Source organism: Nomascus leucogenys, chromosome 24 (assembly GCF_006542625.1).
Source record: "Nomascus leucogenys isolate Asia chromosome 24, Asia_NLE_v1, whole genome shotgun sequence".
NCBI classification, from domain to species: Eukaryota; Metazoa; Chordata; class Mammalia; order Primates; family Hylobatidae; genus Nomascus; species Nomascus leucogenys.
Window position 1 is genome coordinate 17,689,869 of NC_044404.1, and position 15,512 is coordinate 17,705,380.

A 15,512-nucleotide genomic window follows, 5' to 3' on the forward strand; every position below is an offset into this window, starting at 1 on the left:
GATGCAGCTGGGCTAGGTGCCAGGACATGCACACATGTGCCGGCAGCACAGGTTAGATGCCACGGCCTCGGTGGAGGAACCCACTGTCCCCATCGAAGAGAACAGGGGAGCAGGAGGAGCTGCCATCTGACATGGGCCCTGGTGGGGGATGGTGGGATTGTGCCAGGTAAAGACAGAGGAGAGGCTATATCAGGTGTAAGGATAGTGGAGCAAAGGTCAGAGGCAGGAGGAGGGGGCTGGGCAGGTCTCTTTGGATTCTGGGAGCACTAATGCCTGTTGGGAAGTCCCAGGAGAGAAGGCCTGAGTGTGCACACTGAGAGGCAGCTGAGTTCAGTTTGGGTGGTTCTAGACCTCCAGGCCCAGGGCCTAGGATATAATATTTCAGGTAATGGGGAGCCATTGAAGGATTTTGAGCTGGGGCAGATGGAAGTGGAGGCAGGTGGAGAAACTGTGGGATTGCAGCATATGGGGGCCAGGACCAGGTAACGGGTGTGTGGATGGAGTTGGGGTTGGATGCAAGAGACAGGACAGAAGGTCCCCCTGTGTCCCGCCCCTTATCCTAGCCCAAACCTGTCTGCGTTAAGTGGAGGGAATGGTTGCCTTGGCCACTTCTAGAAGTCTGACATCTTGAATAAATTGCTGAGTTTCCCAGTTATGCCTTTAGTTCAGAGACCTTAAGGTGACTGCTTTAGTCTCCTGAGGGTGCATGGCCGTGCAGGGGCACTGGTGGTGAGAGGGATCCCTGGCTGCAGAACCAGGGACCTCTCTCAGCTCTTCTTGCAAGCCCAGGGATGGGCAGGGTCTAAGGGCCTGGGGAGAGGAGCCCAGAATGGGGACAGTGTCTGGACTCTGGGGCACTGGGCCCTCTCTGCAGGGGGTCAGCGAATGACAGAACCTTGTCTCCACCAGCGACGGCAGGTGTGCAGCGCAGACCGTGTCACCCTCTATGGGCTGATGGTCAAGCCCATCCAGAGGTTCCCACAGTTCATCCTCCTGCTTCAGGTACTGCTCGGGATTCCAGCAGCCTTGACCCATGGGGTTTGCCTGTGGGCTGGGAGGCGCCTCCTGGGGTGGGAGGGAGGAGGTCCGGGCTCTTGTCCGTGATCCATAACCCACCCAACCTGCTATGGGACTCTGGCCTCATCTTTCTCCACTTCTAGAGTGAAACTGATCGTAACCGACAGCTCAGTTTGCACGCCCCTCTGTGGGGGACACCGAGGGACTGCTGGTGGCCTGAGCCTGGGTTGCAGGAAGGGAGTGAAGGCACAGGGGATCCCAGGACCCGCAGGGCTCCTGGCATGGAGGAGATGCTCAGTAAATGTGCTGAGCTTGGCCATTTCAGATTCCAGCTTCAGAACAACAGATTCCTAAGGGACATTAGCCCTGCATAGGGTCCCGGAGAGATTGGGACACTGTCCCAACTGCTGAGGGTCCTCGGGCAGGGGCTATCCCTCGTCAGGGAGCTGAGAAGGTGGCTACCAGGCTGCGGGGTCCGGCGGCATATTGCTCTCCACTCTCAGTGCTGCTGGCCTGTGGGAGTGGGCTCTTATATAACCATACCATTTATCAATTGATCAGTGATTGATCTATAAATTTATTTATTTACCATCATAACCATTTCTAAGTGTATAGTTCAGTGCATTCACATTGTTCTGCAACCATCACCACCACCCATCCCAGAACTTTCTCATCATCCCAAACCGAAACTCTGCCCATTTAACAACTCCCGATTCTCCCTCCCCACAGCCTCTGGCAACCACCATTCTACCCTGTGTCTCTATGACTCTGACTGCTCTAGGAAAGCACGTATACGTGGAATCATACAATGTTTTTCTTTTCGTGACTGGCTTGTTTTCCTTAACATGAGGTCTTCAAGATTCATCGTGTCCTAGTGTGTGTCTGAATTTCCTTCCTTTTCAAGGCTGAATAATACTCCATTGTATGGAGAGACCACATTTTGTTTACCCATTCGTCTGTCGATGGACATTTTTGCCTCCACATTTTGGCAACTGTGGCTAATGCTGCTATGAACATGGCTGGAGAAATATCTGTTTGAGACCCCGCTTTCAGTTCATTTGGGTCTATTCCTAGAAAGATCCATGCTTTTGTTTTCTTTTTCATTCCTTAGCTGTTTCTTGAGGTCTTGTTCTGCATCGGTGCCATCTGTCCTGGCCTTAGGCCGGGCCCTTTGCAGACCCAGTGTGTGTAGCGGGGTGCGTGGGGTGTGCAGGGTGAGGCTTTGCCCCAGGCTGGGGTAGAGCTGGTCATGGGTGGGCTGCTCAGTCTCTGCTCTGGCCTGGCAGGACATGCTGAAGAACACCCCCAGGGGCCATCCGGACAGGCTGTCGCTGCAGCTGGCCCTCACAGAGCTGGAGACGCTGGCTGAGAAGCTGAACGAGCAGAAGCGGCTAGCTGACCAGGTGGCTGAGATCCAGCAGCTGACCAAGAGTGTCAGTGACCGCAGCAGCCTCAATAAGGTGAACCAGGCCTCCCACCTGCCTTCCCTCACCTGCCTGCCCTCACCTGCCTGCCCTCACCTGCGCTCGTGCCCCACGCCACCCACTAGGTGGCAGTGTTCTCTGAGGGAGGGGAGGCCTTGCTCTTCCAGGCCCACAGACGTGACCTTGAGGATTGGATCCTCAGCGGGACCCCCACGTTCATTCCTATTCACGTTATTTTAGGATAAAAGTTCATTTTGCACATCAGTGTGATTTCCAGTAAAGACTCCAGAAATCAAAGCCTAGTTAAATGAGCAGGCTCTGGAGAGTCAGAATCTGGGTTTAGATCCAGATTTTGCCACAGGTGCTTGCTGTGTGCCCTCAAGGGAATCACCCACCCTCTCTGAACCTCACTTGTTCCCTTTGAAACGAGGAGCATTTAATAGCACCAGAGCCCGAGGGCTGCGCAGCAAAAGAGGGAGCTGGCAAAGCGGCTTCCGGATTGTCCTTAACACAAACAGAAAGATGAAAAGTCCATGCCACGTTTTGGGGTTGCTGCTTAGGAGCATCTGTTAAAAAAAAAAATGGGCTGGGTGTGGTGGCTCACGCCTGTAATCCCAGCACTTTGGGAGGCCGACGCAGGCAGATCACCTGAGGTCAGGAGTTCGAGACCAGCCTGGCCAACATGGTGAAACCTTGTCTCTACTAAAAATATAAAAATTAGCCAGGCATGGTGGCACATGCCTGTAATCCCAGCTACTCGGGAGGCTGAGGCAGGAGAATCACTTGAACTCAAGAGGCAGAGGTTGCAGTGAGCCGATATCGTGCCACTGCACTCCAGCTTGGGTGACAGAGGGAGACTCTGTCTCCAGAGGAAAAGAAAAAAAGATCAAAAGACTTGCAAATGAGTCCATAGAGGAGCCCATTTTTAAAGCACAAGGTCACCTCACAGAGTCACCTGTTGGTCACTGGAGTCCCTCTTCTTCCCTCTCAGCACATGACATGAACTGCCTGGTACTGTGCTGGGCTCTCTGGGAGGTCCCACACCCCAGCCCCCCTGTTCACCTACTGGAGGGTGGGGGAAGGCTGAGATAGTTCAGGCTGGGGTGTCCAGGCCCTGGGCACATTGCAGGACTGTTCTTTGGAGAAGGGATACTGTCTGAGGTTATAGGGAGACGTTCAAATCTTCTGGGGAATAGACTAGGAGCCTCTTGGCTCTGTGGGGTCCTAGAAGCAGAACTAAGGCCTGTGGCTGGCCGTTCCCAGGAGGGAGGTTTCAGCAGCACAGGGAAGACCTTTCTAAGAGTCCAGGAGGGAGTGCCCAGAGGGACAGTGGCCCTTTCCATGTGCACTGCATTTTACAGTATAGAATGCTGTCTAACCTGCATCAGCATCTTTGCTTTCCACCCCATGCCTGTGAAGTGGGGTGGGGACAAGGCCTCCTGTAGGGTCCCCTGCAGTGCCAAGCTTCAGGCAACCCACATCTTAGGACTCTCCTGCTTCAGGCCAAATTCAGGTTGCAGGTTGTGTTGTGGCCCACACAGTATTTTATTCTATTTAATTTAATTTTAATTTTAATTTTATTTTATTTTGAGACAGGGCCTCATGCTGTTGCCCAGGCTGGAGTACAGTGGTACAAAAACGGCTCACTGCAGGCTTGAGCTCCTGTGCTCAAGTGAGCCTCCTGTCTCAGCCTCTCGAGTAGCTGGGACTACAAGCACAAGCTACCACACCCAGTTAATTAATTTTTTTTTTGTAGAGATGGGGTCTCACTATCTTGCCCAGTCTGGTCTCAAACTCCTGTGATCAAGTGATCCTCCTGCCTCAGCCTCCCAAAGTGTTGGGATTACAGGCATGAGCCACTGCGCCTGGCCCACACGGTATTTTTAAGAACATGGCAGTAATTGCCAACATTTAAAAATTGAGAGAGATCCTGTAAAATTCAGACTTGTGGGTCTCCTGGGAGCATAGGAAGAGCTGGCTCACTGGCCCACCTTTCCACATGGCACCAGCCCCCTGAGTGGCAGCTGCCCACTTCCCCTTGGTCCCCACCCACCTTTCCCACTGATGTTACCTGCTGGCCCCCAAGGCATCTGAGTTCACTTTACCTGCTCCAGGAGGATTGGGCTGGAGAAGAAGAGATGGGCAGGGGACAGCGCCCTCTCCTGGGGATGTCCCCATCCACGTGGCTCAGGTTGGGCATAAGGGGCAGGGTCACTCTCCACCCCCTGGTTCCAGGAAGGACTAACTCAGCCATCCCCCACACAAGCCTCGAGTTTGGAATGTCTCGGGAGAAAAAGCCTTCAGCCCCGCCATGGCCACCCGTGCTGGCCTTTGTGGTCAGGAATCTTCTCCTCTCCCCACCTTCGGCTCCCTTTTCGGTGACCAAGAGGCTTTCTCTTGCTTTGCCTCATACACCTGTGCAGCCGCAGTGGGGAGAGGCCTCTTGGGAGGAGGAAATAAATTCTGTAGTGGTTGGGAAGAGCCATTCTGCCCTCTCCTGCTCTGTGAGGTGGGCCCTGGCTGGAGGTAAGGGAGACCTGTTTGATGTTGGGCAAAGGACTAGAGGCTCTAAGCTTCCGTTTCTCCATTTGCCAGGTGAGGGTGGGTTGGACCGTGTGAGATATTAGGAAGAGTGTGGTGGGGGCCACACCCTGGGCTTCCCCCTCCAGGGCCCTCCCTGGACAGTCCTGGCCAGTTCTGTGACCTGTTCAGTGATGTCCCTATCATCATCACCCAGGGAGAAGCAGAAATGAAACTGGGTGTAACCCGAAACGGAACCATGCCAGCTGTTTCAAAATAGCCTACGCAGGAGCCTCCAAAGGGACGTTTGTGCAATATCCTGGTTTTCTTTTTCTTCTTGTTGGTTTTCATCTGCCAAGGGGGCAGGGGTGACTGTCAGAGCCCACGGGACTTTCCTCTTCCAAGTGTTGGGTCATGGCACATTTGGCAGCCCTTGGGGCGGAGGGCCCTGCTGTCTTCAAGGTCCAAGTAGCGTTCTCTTGAGTTGGCGTTTGGTTTGCTTGTGGAAATAGTGAGGCGGAGCCTGGCCTTAGCAGCTGTGGGGGACCCCGAGTCCTTCTGCATATTAGGAGTGGTGGGGCCTACCCTGGCTTCTGTCACACTCTGCACTAGCTGCTCAATGCAGGGAATGGTGAACGTGGCCTAGCTCTGTCCTGTGCTGTCAATCAACAGTGGGTGGGTCTCAGCAAGTCACTTTACCCCTGGAATCTCAGTTTCCTCACCTGGGCAATGGGGATGACCTCAAGGACCGCTGAGCTGATTCAATGAGATGTGGGATATTAAGTGCCATCCCCAGTGCCTGGCACACACTGGGCATTTGGTCCTACTGGGACTTTTGGTTGTGTGCCGACTTGAGAGGTGATGCTTTGGAGAACAACAGCATTCTCTCCCGAGGAGGCTCAGGGTGATCTGTCCTTTTCTCTCCTGGGGATGCCCGGGGGTGATCTGTCCTTTTCTCTCCTGGGGATGCCCGGGGGTGATCTGCCCTTTTCTCTCTAGGGAGGCTGGGGGTGATCTGTCCTTTTCTCTCCCGGGGAGGCTCTGGGGGTGATCTGTCCTTTTCTCTCTGGGGAGGCTCTGGGGGTGATCTGTCCTTTTCTCTCTGGGGAGGCTCAGGGTGATCTGTCCTTTTCTCTCCTGGGGATGCCCGGGGGTGATCTGTCCTTTTCTCTCTAGGGAGGCTGGGGGTGATCTGTCCTTTTCTCTCCTGGGGATGCCCGGGGGTGATCTGTCCTTTTCTCTCTGGGGAGGCTCAGGGTGATCTGTCCTTTTCTCTCCTGGGGATGCCCGGGGGTGATCTGTCCTTTTCTCTCCTGGGGATGCCCAGGGGTGATCTGTCCTTTTCTCTCCTGGGGATGCCCGGGGGTGATCTGTCCTTTTCTCTCTGGGGAGGCTCAGGGTGATCTGTCCTTTTCTCTCCTGGGGATGCCCGGGGGTGGTCTGTCTTTTTCTCTCTGGGGAGGCTCTGGGGGTGATCTGTCCTTTTCTCTCTGGGGAGGCTCGGGGTGATCTGTCTTTTTCTCTCTGAGGAGGCTCAGGGTGATCTGTCCTTTTCTCTCCCGGGGATGCCCGGGGGTGATCTGTCTTTTTCTCTCTGGGGAGGCTCGGGGTGATCTGTCCTTTTCCCACACAGGATGGGGAAGGAAGGGGAGAGTAATGGTTGTCATCAGGGTCACGGGTTTTGGGAATGAATTTTGCTGAATATCCTCCCTCCCCCCGCAGGAAAAAAATCCCCGTTAGAAAAAAGACGTTTTCCCAGGGGGTCCCTGGATGGGTTGGTGGCCCTGACACTAGCAGGGGGGGTCTTGATGTCCAGCCTGACGTTGGCAAACACCTGCTTGGATGCCTGGGGTGTGAAAGTCTTTGTCCTCAGAGGGTGGTGTTATTGACTGGCAGGTCTGTTCCAACTCTGTCATGAGGCCACCTAAGAGGCGAGACAGGTCAAGGCTTTCAACAGATTGGGGTGCAGAATGGGGTCCCCTGCACAAGGCCACGCCTGCTCCACTGTGAAGACTATCACAGACAGTAGCTGTCTATGGAGCACACATACAGGGCTGGCCTCTCAGGCCATGACCCGTGCCATCACACATGACCTGTGTCATCACACGTGACCCATGTCATCACACGTGACCCATGCCATCACACGTGACCCATGCCATCACACGTGACATGTGCCATCACATGTGACCCGTGCCATCACACATGGCTGGTGCCCAGAAGGGCCCCATGCTTGCTTTCATGTTCTGCCATGGCCATCTTGAAATTCATAGTCACTTTGAACAAGAGCCTGTGTTTTCATTTTGCACTGGACCCCAAGAATCATGTAGCCAGACCTGGTCACATGTTCATTACCTTGTGTGATCTGAGCAGTAGAGATATCTGACCCCACTTGGTAGCTGAGTAAACTAAGGCTTGGCCATGTGAAGTGACCTGCCCGAGGGCTTCACAGCAGGAGTGGGGACGGGGGCAGAGCCACCTCTGTAACTCCAGAGCTGTGTCCTTGGCAGTGGCAATCAGGCAGAATCCCTACAGAGAGGGGCTGGCGCTGGCTGGCTCACTTGAGAAGGGGGCACTGGCTGCTGGGCCCACGCGGATGCTGGTGAATGCTCAGGCTCCCCAAGGCCTCCCCAGAGAGGAGGCCCCGACGTGTGGTCCTCTGGTCTTCCTCCCCAGTGCATCTTGTCACCCAGGGATGGAGGGAGTGGCTCCACCTCCTCCACCTCTCCCAGCCTCAGTCTCCCTTTCTGCACCATGGGAGGATTCTGGGTCACCGGCGCGGTAAAGCTGCCGGGCCGCGATGCTGATGCTGACCTTCCCTGCCCCTCCTCCAGCTGTTGACCTCAGGCCAGCGGCAGCTGCTCCTGTGTGAGACGTTGACGGAGACCGTGTACGGTGACCGCGGGCAGCTAATTAAGTCCAAGGAGCGTCGGGTCTTCCTGCTCAACGACATGCTTGTCTGTGCCAACATCAACTTCAAGTAAGTGGGCCTGGGTTGGAGGGGGCAATCACCCCTCCCTGGAGACCGCATCCCGCCCTACTCCAGTCTCTCGGCCAGCCGCTCTACAGTGGGACCCCACATGAGCTTGGTTTAGGCTTCCAATATTCCTCTCCCATCCCTCTGGGCCTGCTCTGCCGCTGGTCCCCAATGCTGGGAAGTACCTGGAGCAGTCATCGGGGGCAGCCCTCAGCCTCGGGCACACAGCTGTCCATGGTACAGAGTTGTTTGTTTTGGAACTCTGCAGTTGGTGACTAAACAGTGGTTTTGTCCACATTGAAATTCAAGAGATTCTTCCTTGTGTCTACCCCAGATCCCTGCGGCTTTAACTCAAATCTGTTTTGCTCTGGCCAGATAGCAGAATTTCTCAATGTGAGCCTTTGCCTTTCCCCCACAGACCAGAGCATCATCATTGGCCCAGAGGAGCCTGATTTGCTGGTTCTGGGCCAGGGGTTGTGGAAATGCCCGGAGCCCGGCTGCTGGGCTGTGCCTGGGAACCGGAGCCCTGGTGTGGGGTGAGGGTGAGGCTTTAGGCCAGAGCCTGAAGATACGGCCCATCAGTTGCTTTAGGCTCCTGGGTATCTTATGTTTTACTAACACGGGGAGCCCACACCGCGGGTGAGACATAGGAGAGATCCAACCTTCTGGCGCCTGGCTGCCCGAGGCCACGTGGGCCTGGCGCTGGGGCTTGGGCCCTGCCATTCTCCAGCCTTCCTGCCTTGCCCGGCTCACTGGCTCGCATCCCCTGCTTGGTCCTGCAGGGGACCCTGTATCAAATGCTCCCTGAGAACTTCAGCTCTGGTTTTTCTAGCCAGGCTCTTAGGAGAATCTCTGCTTGTCAATATTTGACAAGACTTTATTTTATTTTATTATTTTTTGAGACGGAATCTTGCTCTGTCTCCCAGGCTGGAGTGCAATGGCGTGATCTCGGTTCACTGCAACCTCCACCTCCCGGGTTTAAGCAATTTTCCTGCCTTAGCCTCCCGAGTAGCTGGGATTATAGGCATGTGCCACCACACCTAGCTAATTTTTTTTTTTTTTTTTGTATTTTTATTAGAGATGGGGTTTCACCATGTTGGGCAAGCTGGTCTCAAACTCCTGACCTCAGGTGATCGGCCCGCCTTGGCCTCCCAAAGTGCTGGGATTACAGGCGTAAGCCACCGTGCCCCGCCTTGACACCACTTTAAAAAGCATCACAGAAGCAATAGTATGGCTACAATCACCGAAATCCAGAAGGGAAACAATCACCTCGGTGGAATGTGAATCCCAGCATAGCTCTCCTGCCTCCCAGCTGAATCAGTGCTAGGCTCTGTACCGAGTCAGCTTGGGCCTTCCTGGGTTTGGTCACAGAGTAGGTTTGGGGATTTTCCGCGGTTACCGATCACGAGTCCTGGAAGGCGACAAGCAGGGCTGTTTCAGGACCTGCGCACTCATTCACCATCCACCCATTTGTCCACCCGTCTATGAATCCATTGAATGTAGACCAAGACCTGGCTCTGTGCCGGTTCACACCTAGAACAAGACCCAGCCCCTGCCTCCAGGAGCTCAGGGCCTGGTTGGGGACTCAGGCAAGGAAGCCTCTGTCACAGATGGGTCTGGGCAGGGCTTATGGCTGACCCATTCATTCATTTACTTACTCACTCAGTCAAAGATGCTAATTCTTCAGTCCCATTTATATCCTGGGCACCGTGCGGTGCCGGTGGTATGATGAATACTCTCTCTGCCTTCATGTTGCTCTAGCCCAAAGTGCAAAGTGGGGTGCTAGTGGCCCGGTTTTGGGGAATCAGTTTGGGTGATTTGGGCTGAGTCACTTCACTTGGCTGAGGATCAGTGTCCTTGTCTGGGATCATCTAAGCTTCCTAGCGGGGCTGTTGTGAGACCCAGAGACGAAGGAAGGCCCGCTTCTGTCCACACCTGGCCTCTGATGCCCTCATTCCCCGCAGGAGGCTGTCTCTCCTTCTATATCCGATGCCCAGCCCCATGGCCGGCCCCCAGCGGGGTCACAGCCCCAGATTAGCCACTCCATTGTAATAACAACCTCCCTTTCCTTCTTGTCTTTTTTCCCAGGCCTGCCAACCACAGGTACGTGGTTCAGGGGGCTCCGGGGCTCTGGGGCGCTGGTGGCGTGTGATTCTGGATATGGGGCTGGGGCCTGGGCACCTGGTGCTTCTACCCTGGCGAGGGCTCCCTGCTCTGCCTGGCTTGGTTTTGGCCTGAAGTCTTGCGCTGGGGCTGCGTGAAGCCTGGCTGAGCTGGTGTGGAAGAGCAATGCCCTGGGCCAGCCCTGGGGCGGAGTGGCTGCGGCCTCTCCAGGGCCTTGTCCTCTCTGTCCCAACAGGGGCCAGCTGGAGATCAGCAGCCTGGTGCCCCTGGGGCCCAAGTACGTGGTGAAGTGGAACACGGCGCTGCCCCAGGTGCAGGTGGTGGAGGTGGGCCAGGATGGTGGCACCTATGACAAGGACAATGTGCTCATCCAGCACTCAGGTGCCAAGAAGGCCTCTGCCTCAGGGCAGGCTCAGAGTGAGTACCCCCTCTCTGTGCCCTGCGTGCGTCACCCTCGCCCTCACCAGCCACAGCCTGGGCTGCTTCTACCCAGGCTTGGCCCCATCTTGGGGACCCCTACACAGGCTGATGGGTGGCTTGGCCAGGAAGCTCTTGCTGGTTTTGCAGCCCCACCCTGGACCAAAACGCAGAGCCACGGCCTCACCTGGGTGTGCGCAGGTACGTCTCCCAATCCACACACTTTGTTCCACCTCCACATTAGCTGCCACACACTCTTCTGCTGTGCCAGCTACCTGGCTGCTCTCCCTCCCTCCTCCTACCTGGGCCCCCTCCCTGTCCATCCTCTGCCCATCCCCAGGGCTGATTCTTCAAAACGCAGATCAGATCAGTGCGTGTCATCCCGCCCCAGTGGCTTCCCATTGCCGGTCCTGAGGGTGCCCCACCTGCCTCACTCACCTCCCTCTGTCCCTTCTCTCTGCTGCAGCCATGCCGGCCTCTCTGGACTCCTGGGTGGGCCACGATCCCTCCCACCACACCCTCTCCAGCCCGTGCCTTTTGCCAAGTACTCTCCTGCCATCCTGTTTTTGTCTCATCTGCACTTGGCTCAAATGGCACTTCCTCAGAGAAGCCTTTTCTTATGCCCTCATGCTGGGCCAGGTTGCCCCTCCTGTGCTCTCGAGACCTCTGGTGCATTTTCCCCTTTATGGGTGATTGACCGGTTGATGTCTCTCCTCTCAGCCTGGCTGCAGCCCTGTCCGGGAGCCTAGGGTACGGTGGGCGTTAATAAGTGTTCCTTGAATGCATGCAGGATGCTAAATTGCAGGGCTAGCAGAAAGGAACCCTGTGCCCAGGGGCATCTTCCATGGGTGAGAAACGCACTGGGGTTTCACTTCCCCCTCTGTCCACTGTCTGACCCAGGAGGTTGCCTCATGGGCCACCCACAATTCTGGAAATTCTGAGGGAGTGATTGCACCACCTACTCTTGCCGTCTGGGTGCTGGTCCGGGACAGCTGTGCCCACTTCCAGATACCGTCTCTTTCTTCAGCTCTGCCGGGTAGGAAGAGTCCTCTGCCCCACGTGCCTTCCTCGGAGGCACCTTCTGCCCTGGCTCGACTGCACTCCCTCGCCGCTGCTTGGGGCACAGGGTTCCTTTCTGCTGACTGTGCAGTCTAGCATCTTTCATGCACTCCAGGAACGCTTAGGGTATCCCTCCTTTGGTGACAATGATGTGTCTGTGGCCGCATTCCTCAAACCAGAGTCATGTACTGCCATACCCCTTCTAAAGGGGAAAGAAGTTCTTGTGGAACCCTTCATTATATTGTTATTCAAATATATACAAATGCAAAACTCCCTGTACTCAACTCCTTCTGCTTATAGCCCATGAAGAACCATAAAACCAAAACCAAATCACAAATTGAATAAAAATAAAGCTACAAAACCATAACATTCAAATTAACAGCATTAATGTAATGTGATGGATGATGTTGTTTTGCTGAAACCAACTTGCTCACAGTGTGGATGTGGCGCAGGCCCTGGTGGAGCAGGTTTCTCTGCATTTTCTTGCCTGTGCCACAGGATGCCCTGTGGGGATCTGCATTTCCCATGAGCTCCCCAGTTTGGGTCACTGCAGAACCCTCTGATGTGAGCGCATTGTCCACATCCCAAGCTTGCCATGCTCTTTGCTTGTTACCTGGTGATCATTCGGGTGCCATAGTCCATGGAAGCCTTGATACCAGGCAGCAGAGTGTGGCTTTAAACTCATTCCACACAGGTGACTCAGGATATGCACCTGTTTTTCAGATAATTATCTAAATGAAAACCCCAAATAAGGCTTCCCCTCCACTCCCCTGGGACTTCATAAGACCTCAGTGTGCAAAACCATGGCCTAGAGAATACAGTCCAATTCCTAGCCCAGTGTTCAAGGCCTTCCCCATCTGGTCCTCCTGGACCCTCCTGCTCTATCTCTAGCTGCCGCCCCCTACCCCCATCTCACCCTTACTCCATCTGTATCATCAATGGTGATCTGGGCCCCCTCACCCCATCACTGTCCCACCATGCTGATATCTTTCTCCCCACCACCTCCTACCACCCACCATCGTTAACTGACTGCTTCCTCCGCCACTCGTCCTGCCCAGGTCATAAGCTCCGGAAGAATAGGGACCCTGTCTGTCTTGCGTACTGCTGTCTCCAGTCTCTAGCATGGAACCTGGCACACGATAGGTCCTCAGGATGTCTTTGAACAACTTGCTGTTCATGGGCTGCCTCAAACCACGGTGCCTTTGCACACGCTCTTGTCTTTCTCTCCTGGCAGTGCCCACCACACTTCCAGCCCCATGCAGGCCCCTCCTCTCTCCCAGGCACAGCTTGTTCTTGGTCTTGTGGTCTCATACAGCCCTTTGTACAGACTGACTGTGGCCTGGATCTCAGGTGTTAGACTTCACTCTTGAAAGGATCTGGCTTCCCAGCTAGTCTGGGCGCACCGGTCAGGGTAGGGACCGGATAATGTTACTTTCTGGATCTCTTTTTTTTTTTTTTTTTGAGTTGGAGTCTTGCTCTGTCGCCCAGGCTGGAGTGCAGTGGCACCATCTCGGCTCACTGCAAGCTCCGCTTCCCGGGTTCATGCCATTATCCTGCCTCAGCCTCCCGAGTAGCTGGGACTACAGGTGCCTGCCACCATGCCTGGCTAATTTTTTTCTTTGCATTTTTTAATAGAGACGGGGTTTCACCGTATTAGCCAGGATGGTCTCGATCTCCTGACCTCGTGATCCGCCTGCCTTGGCCTCCCAAAGTGCTGGGATTGCAGGCGTGAGCCACCGCGCCCCGTCTCTGGATCTTTTTTGTTGTGAGCAGGTGCTTGGCTTCTTGTTAGTGGCTTCACCTGAGCCTGAATTGGTCTCTTCTCTGCCCAGATAAGGTGTACCTCGGCCCCCCACGCCTCTTCCAGGAGCTGCAGGACCTGCAGAAGGACCTGGCCGTGGTGGAGCAGATCACGCTTCTCATCAGCACGCTGCACGGCACCTACCAGGTACGTGGCCTGGCGTGGCCTGGCCTGGCCTTTTTGGCCTGAGCTCCCTGGTGTGGGCAGTGCTTGGATTCAGAAAGCTGAGTAGGGAGGGTCTCCTCTCCTGGCCCATGCCCCCAGTGTGCTTCTGGCTTCTGAGCTCCTGTAGGCAGCCGTCGCTGCTGAAGCTCAATGTCCCTGCCTAGAAGTCTCTTTTGCGGCCCCTGGTTCGGGTGCATCCTCTGGTTTGGGTTGAGCGGAGCCTGGCTGTGGGGCCTTTGTTTGTTCTCTGCACAGTGGCCATTCCATTATGTGGCCCCTCCTGGACCTCTACCCAGTCTGGAGGGGAAGCTGGCTGTGACGGCATATCCCTCTCAGAGGAAGGCTGCCAGGTGGGATCTGAGCGCAGGGCTGGGAAGCCTGGGGCATGGCGAGCTGGCCTCCTGCGTGGGGCTAAATGTGCAGCCTCAGTGAGGCTCCAGGACTTCTTCAGTTCCTCTTCCTGTGGGGTGCTGTGATTCCTATAGGATCTGGTGTGGCTTTTGGGGAGCCAGTGGGCTGCGTGGTGACCTCATTGGCCTCCTGAACCCTAGAACCTGAACATGACTGTGGCTCAAGACTGGTGCCTGGCTCTGCAGAGGCTGATGCGGGTGAAGGAGGAAGAGATCCACTCAGCCAACAAGTGCCGTCTCAGGCTCCTGCTTCCTGGGAAACCCGACAAGTGAGAGGAGGGAGTCTTGGAGGGAGGGCTGCTGCCTCTGCTGGGCTTCCAGTGGAGCAGGGGATCCAGAGAGGGTACCTGGAGCCCTCTTATTTGTCAAGATGCCGTGGTGGGAGTGGATATGTAGGCATCGTGGGCCATGTCTGGGATACCACCTGGTATGTAGTAGGTGCTCATGAAAAGACTGTGGAATGAATGAATGAATGAACACCCTGGTCATGTCCTGGATAAGCCTGGCCCACTGTTGGGATACTCAGACACTCTGCTATTGGTCAGTTCCATTTGCACTGTGTCCTTTTCAGTCACATCAGCCTATCTAGGCCCCCAGGCCAGGCCCTGGGTTTCCTCTCTCTGGACCCAGCCTCCCCCCAGCACCACCTTGCCCCCCAAATGCCCACCACAGGAGCTGTGCACAGTAGACCCCAACTGAGGTTTGTGGAACTGATGACAGACGTAGCTGTTCGGCCTGGCAGAGACAGGGAAAGGTATCTTTTTGGTCTTCCTGAGGCTTTGTAAGTTGGGTCTTTTTATTTCCATTTTACAGATGAGGAAGGTGAGGCTCAGAGAGTTACAGGAGAGGCCGAAGGCCACATCGTGAGAGGCAGAGCTGGGTCCTGATGAGGTCTGATTCTGAAGCCCAGGCCAGTGCAGTGAGGGGGCTCAATGCCCAGGTTTTGGCCTCCAGGGTGGGGTGAAGGTAGGGATAGAGTGTCACAAGCACAGTGGCTGCAAGGAAGAGAAGGTTGGAGCACTATCATTTGAGGTAGGACCGTGGGCTCAGTCCCCCTAGGGGACCATGTGCGGGAGTAAGCAGCTTTGAATCTGCCGCCTCCCTGCCGAATGGCCTGCCTGTCTCCCTTCTTCCGTCTCCCTTCTCTCTGCCTCTCATTTTCCACGTGCACCCTAGAGGCTTGTGACACTGCCCTGCCCACCTCCCAAAGGGCTGGGAAGGCCCCCACTGCTCTGAGGTGAGAGGACAGCGTAGTGACAACAGCAACCTCTGGTTGCCCCAAGATGGTGCTTAACCTGATTCATTCATTTCTTCATTCCTGTGTCCACTCAGCAAACATTTACTGAGCAACTGCCCCATGCCAGGTGCTGGGAACAGACCCGAGTGAGACCCATTCCTCCCTCTAGAGGCACATGGTCAGACATGTAAGGTGTCTAAGGCCTGTGGACAGCTGACCGCTGACCAGGTGGAGTCGCAGCCTGCAGAGGCTCTGCCGGGCACAAAGCCAGAGGCTCCTGGAGCCAGGCTGGGGAGCGTGGCTCGGCCACTCTGGCCAGGTACCTCCCTCTGGGGGCCATTGTGGGTGGAGGGATTCCTCCCCC

General features: G+C 55.4%; 1 protein-coding gene across 9 annotated transcripts in view; it reads left to right on the top strand.

Moving 5' to 3' along the window:
* ARHGEF10L (Rho guanine nucleotide exchange factor 10 like) overlaps nt 1–15,512 on the top strand; it is a 160,984-nt gene that overhangs the window by 86,419 nt on the left and 59,053 nt on the right. For 6 of the 9 annotated variants that reach the window (XM_030805147.1, XM_030805151.1, XM_030805148.1 and 3 more), the window contains 7 exons: nt 910–1,002; nt 2,304–2,477; nt 7,793–7,938; nt 10,024–10,038; nt 10,295–10,476; nt 13,368–13,483; nt 14,053–14,180. In XM_030805147.1, the coding sequence (XP_030661007.1) occupies nt 910–1,002; nt 2,304–2,477; nt 7,793–7,938; nt 10,024–10,038; nt 10,295–10,476; nt 13,368–13,483; nt 14,053–14,180 (854 nt within the window). The remainder of the gene's footprint in view (nt 1–909; nt 1,003–2,303; nt 2,478–7,792; nt 7,939–10,023; nt 10,039–10,294; nt 10,477–13,367; nt 13,484–14,052; nt 14,181–15,512) is intronic. The other 3 variants (XM_030805149.1, XM_030805150.1, XM_030805153.1) reach the window with 1 other exon arrangement.